This window comes from Penicillium crustosum, assembly GCF_028827405.1.
Source record: "Penicillium crustosum strain IBT 35664 chromosome Unknown utg000002l_segment0_segment0, whole genome shotgun sequence".
NCBI classification, from domain to species: Eukaryota; Fungi; Ascomycota; class Eurotiomycetes; order Eurotiales; family Aspergillaceae; genus Penicillium; species Penicillium crustosum.
Window position 1 is genome coordinate 5,465,130 of NW_026623123.1, and position 13,244 is coordinate 5,478,373.

At 49.7% G+C, this 13,244-nt stretch overlaps 2 protein-coding genes across 2 annotated transcripts; both read left to right on the forward strand.

Moving 5' to 3' along the window:
* Window positions 1–2,024: 2,024 nt before the first annotated feature.
* On the forward strand, window positions 2,025–8,524 carry acyA (adenylate cyclase acyA; the record flags this gene model as incomplete). Its single annotated transcript, XM_056873317.1, has 3 exons — window positions 2,025–2,203; window positions 2,303–8,168; window positions 8,225–8,524. The coding sequence occupies 3 exons, from the start codon at window positions 2,025–2,027 to the stop codon at window positions 8,522–8,524; spliced, it is 6,345 nt and encodes a 2,114-aa protein (XP_056731037.1).
* Window positions 8,525–10,071: 1,547 nt separating this feature from the next.
* On the forward strand, window positions 10,072–12,587 carry N7487_005571 (putative sister chromatid separation protein (Src1); the record flags this gene model as incomplete). Its single annotated transcript, XM_056873318.1, has 2 exons — window positions 10,072–11,645; window positions 11,791–12,587. The coding sequence occupies 2 exons, from the start codon at window positions 10,072–10,074 to the stop codon at window positions 12,413–12,415; spliced, it is 2,199 nt and encodes a 732-aa protein (XP_056731038.1). The 3' UTR covers window positions 12,416–12,587.
* Between the last annotated feature and the right edge of the window lie 657 nt (window positions 12,588–13,244).

Here is a 13,244-nt window from a genome sequence, read left to right on the forward strand (position 1 = left end):
AACGGGAATTCCACCGACGAAACTCATGCAAATACCAAGTGGGCCAAGCTAGATCTCAATTGTTATGTTCAGGCGTTCACACGTAAACTTCAGGTTTGTAAGCTTGGCATCCTACCTAGGTAGTTTACAATTCGAGGTCAACGGCATGGGAAAATGACGCAAAGTAAATCCACGCTCCACTTTCCTATATCTGTACTTTGTACTCCGTACACACTCCGTAGGGTCCCTGAACTAGCGGTCTCCAGTGGATTGCTAGACCCATTTCTTGGTTGTGTTCAATCTGATTCATACTTTGGGGGAAACCGCTAGGAAGTGAGGATCTGCTACTCCGTGGTTCAATCATATCCTTGAACTCTAGAAGAGGGAGGTGTTTGTTCATGCTACTAGCTACTACCACTGTTGGCAGAGACAGTCATAGCAAATTCGTCCAGAAGGTTTAAATCAATACTCATATTTAGATACTTTCGCGAAGAAAAAGATATGCTTTAGGTCCTCCATCGCGCAGCGATGGAAGCAGCTACCCGATGTGGGTTTAATCTAGCTTACCTGTATCTCAAGACTTTCTTTAGCCAGATCTGTTATGTATAGTACTAGAACTCTAGTTACCAAAATATCAGAGTCCATGGCTTTTATTTTGTAATCATGTTCTTTTCAATGTAGATTGTGGAGAGGATAGATATATCACAGGCTAGGCAGATTGCAACAAATGGAAAACGAGCTGTGCAACGGTAGCAGTACATTTCTTGGCAATTCGAGCTGTCACCTTTTAGCGAAGGCCAGAAAAAAAAAAAAAAAAAAAAAAAAGAAACAAAAAGACAATGTGAGTACAACCCTGGAAGTGCTACAGGGATTCTTTGTCACAGCCTCGATACCTCGAGAGTTGAATGACCCCCGGGGCCGGGATGACGATCCAATGACTCGACTATACTTTGTAGAAGGCCATGGAATGCAACAATGGCACACGTATACGGGGTAGATGGCTACATTATATGCATCCTATACGAGGAAAAGCGAAAAATAGAACAGACAGTACGGAGTAAAAGTGAAGAACAAAGACGGGGAGAGCTCCACACCCGGGCAGTCTCCTTGTCAAGCACGGACAGCACGGACCACGCCCAATGAAAATGGTTATATCTATAGAAATATTCAAAAGCGATGAAGAAATAAGAAAATGAAGAAATGAAGAAGAATACAAAGAATTAGTCTCAATACCTAATCTACAAGTAAATCTACAAGTTTCAAGGCTGAAGATATTCCCAGGGTATAGAAGTGTAGAAGAGCCTCACTCCGACGGTCTAGTGCACCCGAAGCTCATACGGGTTTCTTCTTCCTCCATCTCTTTCTTATTATATGAATCTCATCCTGAGCTTCAGATCTTTTTAATTCTTATTATTTTGCATATATATATATATATATATAATAGGGATCCTGGCTTTGTTCTCGATCGTCATTACGTTGATCCGCCTTTGTCACGAGTCACGACTATCCCCACTCTTCGTCTTCCCCCCCAATTAACCCTCTGGACCTCAATTATCACCCCGTTCGCCTTGCCAGTATGCGCCCGGGTTGCCTTCAACCACAATCTCTTCCTAAAACCTCATGAAATAACGCCCCATTTTGATACTCACGCCCGACGCTAGACTTAAGCCCTCGGTCTGCCTCAGATTTTCATACGCCTTCCTTATCCTTACGCCCCCGCTAGCCTTCCCAACTCCTTCGCGCTCTTGGTGTTAACCCACTCATTTGCCTCGTCTCAGTTTCAGATCGAATGTCCTGCAGACTTTCTCCCAGCTATTAGACTCTCTACCGCGTCGCCGGGTCGGCCTCCACAACGTGGCGTCAGCACCCGAGAGAGCAGAATTGACAACCACACGTTGCAGCTCCCCCGGTCGCCCACACCATCCGATTATCATCGGTTCTTTTAATGCTGGACGGTTCTGACCCATCACTACACCCCAAGGTACAGCTGGCTGCAACTTGACTAGGGTTGCCGTGGTGGCATTCGGCCGATTATGAGCGCAGCCATGCCGGCGCGGGACCGCAATCAACCCGACAACCGTCAGGGTTCAGAAAGCTCTGGAAATAGCTGGATATCGCAAGATACCGTGCGAAACTCCGCGAGTCTGTCTCGAGATCAAGACGAGGCCTCTACGGGAGGTCAAAATGCCGACCCGTTTCCGGGTTCCTTCAAAATGGACACCAAGTAAGCTTCTGTTTCTCCAAGTCTTTATACGTGATCACGGCGCGTCGAACCCAAGCCCAAAAAGGAAGAGGCGCTAACGAGATTTTTTTCTCTCTCCAGGCCCGACTCCTCGAGACCCCCTCGGATTGATTGGGGAAATTCCATGTGGTCATGGAACTCCCCCGATATTTCCCCCACCGAACAACGCAAAGCCTCCGGCTTTAGCAATCATCGCGAGGCTTTGATGGTCCCGAACAACCGAAATAGCCCGTCTCAATCAACATTCTCGAGTCCCCGACCTCCACCCCTTCACCCATCTCGCGCCGAGTCCGATGAGATCGAATCGATTGCCCCGTGGTCCACAATCCCCAGCAGTGGTCAGCCAGATGCCAGTGGTACTTTTTACCATGATTACTCCGAGCATGAAGCTTCGCCTGCATCATTCACATTTCGACCCACGACCGGACGAACAATCGCAAGCGAACCCGCTGAGTATGAATACCATGGGGAACATCGCCGGCCGTCTGCTGCAAGCGCAACCACAGTCAGTAGCCAGGGGTCTAGATCTAGTATCAGCCAAAAGTTCAGAAAGAAGCATTTGAAAGGTCTACTTGGAGATGACTATCATTCGCCTGGGGAGCTTCAAACCGATGAGGATGGCTCCCAGAACCCGCCGAGCAGGCGTGGGGGACCAGTTGACCAGTTGAAGGCCCGCGAGAGAGCGAACTCAGATGGCTCGCGTAATACGTCCGAGGGCTCCAGCTCGCAACGTCCCCAGAGGTCACGGGCAAATAATCCTTTGCCCTCTAGTGACATCACTCCATGGGATTATCAGAGCTTTAATGACATTCCGCAGTATGGGGAGGCGCCGGTGCGCCATGTACCCATCGGCCCCGATGGACAACGTCTCCCATCTTCGGAGAATGGTTCCTTTGGGCAGAGGGAGCCAAGCCGACGAGGACCTGGCAGGCATCGTTCCTCACGAAGCAAGGAAGAGAACCCGACTCTTGCTGGCGATCTGGCATGGTCCCAACCCCGACCTACTACCGGCAGAGACGACATTGGACTGCGGCCGTTTAATGAGAACTACTTGCATTCGTCGACTGACATGAGCGACACCACTGCAGCTGGGGGCCGGTCGACAAGCCCAACACCCAGTGTGCGTAGCGCATACCGAGACCCTGATCAGAATTCACAGCATCCAAGAATCGGCGGGTTCATAAAAAAGATACTCGGGAAGTCGCATGACAAATCAAGGAACTCTTCCCCGCCGCGACGTGATAGGCAAGGAAGCGTCGAAGGAAGTACTTCCTCTCGATACGCAGAGTCGGTAGACTCGGACCGAAAGAAAGATTCCGGGAAGGGCCTGATGGTCGGAAGAAAGCTTGGTAATCGTCGTGTGTTCACTCATCAAGGTGGTGACCTTTATAATCCAAACAAGGACGACAAAACTCAAGAGGAGAACAAGCATTTCTTCCACCTTGATGTTGATATGGAAAACCTGAAAGGAATTGTCCGTCCACCTTCGCCTGGACAAATGAAGCGTGGAAGGGATGGGACGATCACACCCGGCGACGATTCCAAACTCGAGAAGCCGTGGAATGCGCCTGAAAGTTGGCAGGTCCGGGGGCCCATTGACCCTACCTTAGAAGACCCCACCTTGGAGGAACCCACACCGGCCGGTCCTCGTGATCGTGAAGCTTCTTACTTTATTCGGATCTTCCGAATTGATTCTACTTTCGCCACGCTATCAGCTGGTGTGAATGCTACCGTGTCCGAGATCCTCTTGATGCTTGGTCGGAAGTCTTTCTTACAAGATCATCTCAACAATTATGAGATTGTTCTGCGGAAACATGATCTTTCACGTCAGCTTGACCACAATGAGCGACCTATTCAAATGCAAAAGCGGCTGCTGGAACAAGTCGGATACACGGAAAAGGACCGTATTGGAGATATTGGCCGCGAGGATCACAGTTATCTCTGTCGCTTCATCTTCTTGCCGACCAAACTCAGCGGTTACAGCAGTCTCGACACTGAACCAGGTTTCAACAAAATGCAAAAGTTCAGCCATGTGGATCTCCAAGGTCGCAGTCTTGTCACTATTCCAATCACGCTGTATGCAAAATCCTCTGAGATCATCTCGTTGAACTTGTCAAGGAACTTGTCCTTAGACGTCCCCAAAGACTTCATTCAGAGCTGCATTAATCTGCGAGAGATCAAGTTCATTGGGAATGAGGCCGCATTCCTCCCACAAAGCTTTGGCTTAGCCAGCCGATTGACCTACCTAGATGTGTCAAACAACTGCCTCGAGGACTTGGATCATGCGGGTCTTGACCGACTTACTGGTCTTGTTAGCATCAAGATGGCTAACAACCAATTGACCAAGCTCCCCAGCTCTTTCGGCAATTTCCAAAACCTGCGAAGCCTGAACATGTCGTCAAACAGTTTCAAGGTCTTCCCCGATTTCCTTTGCAACCTCAAGAGTCTGGTTGATCTTGATATCAGCTTCAATGGCATCGAAGAACTTCCCAATATTGGCCGCTTGGTCACTCTCGAACGCCTTTGGATGACAAACAACAACCTGAGCGGTCCTCTCGACGATTCCTTCCGGGAATTGGTGAATCTCAAGGAGTTTGATGGACGCTTTAATGCTGTCACCAATATCGATGCACTCTCTAGTCTTCCACGTCTAGAGCAGATATCCTTCGGTCACAATCTTCTATCACGTTTCAAAGGCTCATTCCCGAAGTTACGGAGTTTACATCTGGACCACTGCCCTATGACGCAATTTGATGTTGACGCTCCTATGCCAACACTGACTTCTCTAAATCTTGCCTCGGGCAAGCTCTCCCAATTTAGGGATACCATTTTCGAAAATTGCCCGAATATAACGAAGCTTGTACTTGACAAAAATCATATATCCTCAGTTTCGCCTCAGATTGGCAAGTTGCGTCGATTGGAACACTTCAGTATGATCAAAAACCCACTATCATCCTTACCTCCAACTCTGGGTTGCCTTGGGGAGCTCAAGGATCTTAATCTGAGGGAGTGCAACTTGAACTCTCTACCAGCCGAAATTTGGCACTGTGCCAAGCTGGAAATACTCAACATATCCTCAAACATTCTTTCAAGCTTTCCAAAATGCGGTGCTCCGTACCCTCAAATTCCCGGTGAGCCTACAAACACGCCTACAGCTACGCCTGGCATTGCTGGAAACCCCAGCTACGAAGATATAGGCCCACTGGATGAACCAAGCCTACGTCGACCCAGTCAAACGTCGAATGGTGTTATGAATTCTGTGTCGCCTAATGGGTACCGGAATCCTTCAAATGCTCAATCTAGTAGGAAGGTATCGGCGGCGTCGCCATCATATACCGACCCGAACTCGGTGAGTCGGAAGGACTCAAATTTCTCTCAGCAGATGGCAATGACGTTCGCGGCGTCCCTTCGCACACTTTCACTTGCCGACAACAGACTTGAAGATGATGTTTTCCGGGAACTATCCTTGCTCCCAGAGCTGCGTATTGTCAACCTTTCCTACAATGACTTGACGGAATTACCGCAAGGAATTCTCAAACGGTGGCCGTTGATCTCCGAGTTGTACCTGTCCGGCAACGAGTTGACCTCCCTCCCATCCGATGACCTGGAAGAGGGAAGCAACCTCAAAGTTCTTCACATCAATGCAAACCGGTTCCAGGTCTTGCCTGCAGAGCTTTGCAAGGTTAGCAAGCTTTCTATTCTGGATGTGGGGAGCAACGGCCTCAAGTACAACGTGTCAAATTGGCCATATGATTGGAACTGGAATTGGAACCGTAATCTCAAGTATCTGAATTTCTCGGGCAACAAGCGTCTGGAAATCAAGCCAAATATCGCGTCGCTGGGTCCTCCGGCCGCCAATGGCGCTGACCTGACCGACTTCAACTCCCTGACCCATCTCCGTGTTTTAGGACTGATGGATGTCACACTCACCATTCCCACCATCCCAGAGGAGACTGAAGATCGCCGTGTGAGAACATCTGCCTCCTTGGCTGGTACTCTCGCCTACGGTATGGCCGACTCTCTTGGTAAGACCGAGCATCTATCTATTATTGATATGATTGTTCCGCGGTTGAAGCAGGATAATGTGGAAACACTTGTGGGAATGTTTGACGGACAGACACTTTCCAGTGGTGGTTCTCGCGTCGCAAAGTACTTGCACGAGAATTTCACTTCTACTTTCTCGTTTGAGCTTAAGAAGCTTCAGCGAGAGCAGGGTGAAACACCATTAGATGCACTCCGACGGTCGTTCTTGGCACTGAATAAGAATATGGCAGGCTCTGCCTATAGGTCGATTGATGACCGTGAGATCCGGCAGTACCATCGAGGATCGACTGCGGCCAAAATGCTCAATCAGGACGACATTCAGTCCGGGGGTGTTGCTACTGTCTTATATCTGAACAACATGGACTTGTACGCCGCCAATGTTGGTGATGCTCAGGCTATTTTGATCCGGTCAGATGGTTCAATGATTTCTTTGACGCAAAACCATGATCCCGCGGAACCTAACGAGCGTGCACGCATTCGTGCAGCAGGAGGTTTCGTGTCTCGCACTGGGAAGCTGAATGATGTCCTCACCGTGTCGAGGTGCTTCGGACACTTCCCTATGATGCCTGCTGTCATTGCGGCCCCTTCCACAATGCACACCGTCTTGACAGAACAAGATGAGATGATCGTGTTGGCATCAAAGGAACTCTGGGATTATGTTACTCCCGAAGTGGTGGTTGACATTACTAGGAGAGAACAACCGGACTTGATGTTTGCAGCTCAAAAGTTACGTGATTTGGCCATCTCCTTCGGTGCCACCAATAAGCTGATGGTGATGATTCTCGGCGTTGGGGAAATTCAAAGGAGACGACCAAAGCCTCGTCCTTCTCTCAGCGCTGAAGATCAGATCATCCCAACTGCCAAGCGTCCCAAGAAGCGCGATGGTCCTGGAGATTCGCGACTCGCGCGCTTTGAACATGTGATAGCTCCCGAGGGTGAGTTAACTATCATGTTCACTGATATCAAGAAATCCACGAGTCTATGGGAGATTTGCCCGGATGCGATGCGTTCCGCTATTCAAATCCACAATGACATCCTGCGCCGGCAACTTGCAATCTTCGGTGGCTACGAGGTCAAGACAGAAGGTGATGCTTTTATGGTGGCTTTCTCAACCACGACGGCTGCCTTGTTGTGGTGTTTCAACTGTCAAAATCAGCTTCTGGAAGCTGAATGGCCTACAGAAATTCTCGATCAGCCCCAGTGCCGAGTTGTGGTTGACATGGACAATAATGTTATCTTCCGTGGTCTATCTGTCCGCATGGGTGGCCATTGGGGCGAGCCTGTCTGCGCAAAAGATCCGGTCACCAGCCGAATGGACTATTTCGGTCCAATGGTGAATCGTGCGTCACGAATTTCTGCCGTCGCGGATGGAGGACAGATTTTCGTTTCGTCGGATTTCATGACCGACATCCACCGCAGCCTTGAGATGTTTGCGGATGCTGAGCGTTCTGCATCCACCAGCTCGACCGACAGCAACCCCCGCCTAGATAGCCTCGGCCACAACATTCGTCGCGAACTACAACAGCTCAATAGTCAAGGTTTCGTTATCAAAGATCAAGGCGAAAGAAAGCTGAAGGGTCTGGAAAATCCAGAGCCCCTCTACCTTGTTTACCCCTCTGCGCTTTCTGGTCGCATGATCTCTTCAGAAGAATCACAAGATCGTGACAGTTCCGCTGCAACTATCAGCCCAGATAACCAACTTGATATCCAGACAAACATCATTTGGCGTCTCTGGGAAGTCACACTCCGCCTTGAACGACTTTGCGGCGCCATGGAGCATCCAAGTGAACCGAGCCTCAGAGAGCCGAACGTCGCTCTCTTCAACATGGTCAAGAGACACGGAGGTGAGCTCAACGACTCGACCGTTCTCAGTCTAGTCGATCAACAAGTCACCCGCATCGAGGTTAGTATTCCACAAACTCCCTTTGCATTATACTTCCAATCCTAACAAAATTCCAGGTATGCATCAATACACTCTCCCTACGTCACATGATGCGTCCTTTTAAACCAGGCGACACCCTCAATGACCACGCCGTACCTATTAGCGAGGTACTCCAGCAACTACAAACACAACTTGCCGAATTCCAAGCTCTCAAGGAGCAGATGGCCGTTGGTGCTGCGGGCAACATCGGCGGTCCACCAACTCGCGAAAAGATGGGTCCTTCAGGCAGTATCGAAAGCGGTATTACCTCGGCCTCATCATCTTTCCTCCACCTCCCCGGCGATGCCAATCGCTCTTTTGATTCGGGCCGCGGCTAGCACTGATTTCTGCCGCCTGCTTTTATTGCACTAATTTCAATTTTACTTTTGGATTCCTATTTACTTACTTTTTTGGACTTTTTCCCCTTCTTGTATCTCTCTGGCTTTGTTATAGTGGGCGGCGTCCCACTGGCGGGAGGGGGTCTGCAAATTGTTTTTATATAAAGCATTATGGCATGGAGCCACGGTGATTGTTTCGGTATCTTCATTTGTTATTGGCTTTAATCTGCTTTGGATTATAGGGCTGTAATTGGCTCGGGCAGTGAATATATATTACAGTCTATATGACACTTTCATAGGCTTTTTTTTTTACCATGTCATTTTATTTGATTCTAGACATGATTTGTCGGCCAACTCTTTCTGAAATACGTCACCTGGAGGATTCGTAGTCCATCCCGGGGAAACTGTGAACTTGTCAAGATAACTTATATTATCGACTCGACTTAGCTTGGTGGGAGTTAGGGACACTCTTACTACACAGAGGTATCTCAAGAGGGAGACTTGATGGGAGACTTGATGGGAGACTTGGGGAATAAGATGGACTCAGGAGGGGTCTTGGGGCTAACAAGACAATAGCAGCATGAGTTGGCTGAGTAGTGGTGTGTAACTCACAGGTATTCGGTGAATCTTTTGTGCATGTTGTTAACACAGGCTACTGACAGGGGAATGGAGTACTGAGGGGGCTTGTCAAATATGTATGTACATACTTGGTCTTGGCAGAGATCGACGTGAAAGTGGGCCCTGGGGGATATCACGTCTAATCCCGTGACTATTTTCTAGGGATGCGGAAGGGAAAAGAGAATGTTGCTATGCTTTGTACGTACGGAGTACACATATACCTTATGACCTTAGCTATGGAAAGCTGTATGAGTATATGATAATATAGCCAGGTACCTACTTATGCAGATAGTTACATACATAATAAACTTTAATCGACATCTATAGTAGCCAAAAGTTGATAATATCTGTCTTCAGTCCTTGTCCCCAAGGTATGTAGGTTGTTTTTTGTCTTTGATGGCAAATACTGGGATAATCACAGTTACTGGCCTGAGGCACCAACCTCAGATTTGTCAGATCACGTGTCATTGTTTATTCGTGCGTCATCGTCCTTGATTTGTTCTTTCTTGGTCTGCTCACACCCCTTCATCTAGTAAACCGAATCCAAGCCAGGAAAATAAACTGAGAGACATCTGTTTCTTGGGCTCTCTTACCTAAATTTACATCGTTCAAATCGTTAGTCTCAACATCGGCCGTTTTTCGCGCCCCGCCTGTTGCCCTGGCTACGAACTGAACGAATGATCGACCCAGCTCTGGCGTAATTAACAGCTCGACAAAAAAAAATAACACTTCTCCTACCCCAGTTAAAATTCGAAAAAGGGAGCGATCGGTGGCATTTCACTGGCATATTGCAATCTTGTCTAGCCGCGCACCGTGCTACAAGTTCGGTGTCCATCTGAACAAAAATTCCTCTAGACTACCAATCTCGGTCGGTCGGGGTGTTCGCACATTAATTAGGCCACGATATCGCACATTGCACGCAACGCAAAATGGCCGATGAACTGGAATACCTCCATCCAGATTTCGATCTGAACTCTCTCACTGTCCCTCGTCTGCGCTCAATCCTCGTCAGCCACGATATTCCATACCCTGCCTCGGCAAAGAAGGCTCAACTGATCGGTATCCTTGAAGATGAAGTCCTTCCGCAAGCCAGAAAGCTCTTGCGCGACCGCGACACGGTCCGACGAACTAGCATGGGAATTACAGACATGAGCAGTCGGTCGACATCAGTAGCGAGCGACACGAACGACAGAGAGTCGATGCCTCCTCCGCCCACGCCCTCAACAGTCGGATCCACAAGAAGAGGCGAGCGAGGTACGTCGCGACGAAGCACCCGTCACTCAACGGTAGATACCGATGATGGTCTCGGCCCTGCCACGCCTATCAGGAACACAAAGCGCTCGAGCGTTGCTCGCTCAGTGGGTAAACACGCCCGCACATCTGACACGGAAACCGGCGACGACATTCTGGCTACTCCAGTCGCGGCTTCCCGTCCTACTCCTCGCAAATCTACAGCTAGGAAAGTCGGACGGAGTGAGGTCCTCCCCTCGACAGAAGTGGATGAATACACTCCTACTGGTGTCAAGTTAGAATTACGCGATCAGAGCATATTTACGGATGACAATCCTTTCCAGAGTGGAAGCCCCGAGGCTCCTAAAAGCGCAAGGATGAGCTTTGATGGCAAGCGGAAGAGCGTTTCGCGCTTATCCACCGACAGTCCAGCTCGAGGCCGCGGACTCAGGTCACGGAAATCAGCAACCCCATCTAGCATTCATCACGATGACGGGTTCCAGCCACCTAAGCGGGATTCGTTTGATTTTGCCTCCCGGTTGATGCCTCCTCAGGAGGAGCCCGAGGAGGAATCAGAAGAATCCGATGATGACGAAGAAAGCGAAATTGAGGCGGGCGAAGAATTCACGCCTGAGGAACAGCTCGCTATGTCTATGGAGAATGATCATTACTCGCGACAAATTCAGCCTAGGCGACGGCCCCAAAAGCAAGGAACCCTCAGCCGCTTGGCCCCTTGGGTGGTCATCCTTTCACTGGCCGGCGGTTTTGGTGCCTGGTGGCGCAAAGAAAAGCTCGAGATCGGATATTGCGGCCTGGGAAAGCCCACCTGGTCTTTGGCAGAGACTAAGGTTCCTGAATGGGCGAATGTCCTAGAGCCTCGGTGCGAGCCATGCCCAAGCCACGCCTTCTGCTATCCGGATTTTGAAGTGCGTTGCGAAAATGATTTCCTTCTGAAGCCGCATCCTCTTTCCCTCGGTGGCCTGGTGCCATTGCCACCAACATGTGAACCCGACAGTGAAAAGGAGCGCCGGGTGAAGGCTGTTGCTGATAAAGCTGTCGAGGAGCTTCGTGAGCGCCGGGCAAAGTGGGAATGTGGTCAGCTGAAGGAGGACGGCAAGGGCGCCAGATCTCCGGACATCAGCGAGCCGGAGTTGAGGGAAGAGGTGGCCAAGAAACGCCGCAAGGGCTTGAGTGACACCGAATTTGATGAGCTGTGGAAGGGTGCCATTGGCGATATCCTCGGCAAAGATGAAGTTATCAGCAAAACCAAGCAGTAAGTTTCCCCCATCCTGGGAGGAGTAATTGTGTCTCCTTGGCTACGCTCATCGCTCTGGACTCCAACATCCAGCGGCATTTCTTATAAGGATCTGGTCTGACATTGGGTACCGGAACTGACAGAGACGCGTTCGCAATCACAGAAATTCCGACATCCTCGTCCTCTCATCTACCTCCATTGCACGGCTCCCACTCGCGTGCGCCGTCCGCCGCCACTTCCGACTCGCTCTCCTCGCGTATCGACTCCCTATTTCACTTCTAATTATGGCCATTGGTCTCCTTGTGTACGCTCGTGCGCGTGTACTCGCACGTCGGTCTGACATTGCTCGCGTGCCTGAATTAGTAGCTACAACCCTTGACCGACTATCTACGCAGGCTGCACTATATGCCCGCGGCGATGCTAAAGAACCTTATATTGCCATCGGTCAGCTCCGCGACGATGTCCTTCGCTTTGAACTTCAGGGCAAGCGTCGCGAGGAGCTCTGGCGACGGGTCCGCAGCTTTGTCGAGGGCAACGCTAACGTCCGCGCTTCCGTGCGAGAAGGACGTAGCGGTGATGTTTCTCGGGTCTGGGAGTGGATCGGTGGGATCAACGCTGTCGGTGAGCCGGAACATATTGGCCGCCGTGAGAGTGCACGATTCTCTATCCCTTCCCCGTCCGGTAACATTGTATCAAGCCCTCACACCCCTGCGGGTGAAGGTCAACCCGAGCCTATTTCTAGTCCGAGGGAATCTCGCCGCTGGGACGAGGGCCGTCCGATCTATTGATTCTCGTCCCGCTGTCTAGGGAATACCTTTGGTATCTATGCACCCAGCTCAGCTGTGACTGTATTCTTTTTGATATCCCACCCGCTTTTCTTTCCTGATGTATGAGATATGGCTCTTGTTTCCCGGGTTTCCTTGTCTTTTTTACTCAGTTTATTCCCTGTTTCCTTCGCCTACTTCATCAGTACATATAATTTCCTGTCCATACGAATTCCATTGCTCAATTTAATCCACTTTATTTTTCTCAAAACCAATCTTCGTCCGTGTGCTGTTTACGCACATTATATAAGACAGTGTAGTCCTGCAATCATTTTTGGATTTCACCTGTGCCAATGGCAAGCCGAACTCGAGGCCCTGCAGAGTAAAATAGCACGTATGCAACAAACCCTATCGGGTACATCTATCTAGAGCAGTGATATCACATCGATGGAACCAGAGGGGTTCTCCTGCAGGTGAACACGCATAAACCAGGGGAATATACTCCGTACTCCGTATCACAAAGACCTAGTACGGAGTATCGTGTATCAACTTGATGACCCAGGCAATACCAGCCCAACCGTGAAGATCAAGACCCACACTATCACACCCCCATAGTGCTTATGTGCATATGTCTCTCGGTTAACAGCCATGTGGACAAACGGCATTGGTAAGCTGGTTCTACTATATGACTAGTGCGAAGAGTCTAGAAGCCACTCTATTCAGATAAGAATAAAATAAATTAACATTCATTTAAACATCCCATTTAGCCAAGCACTCACTCTACAGCCCGCCTGCAGGTTCGAAGTCAATCTGCATCTCGCTAAAAAGGCTCTCGCTCCCGCTCCCGCTCTTG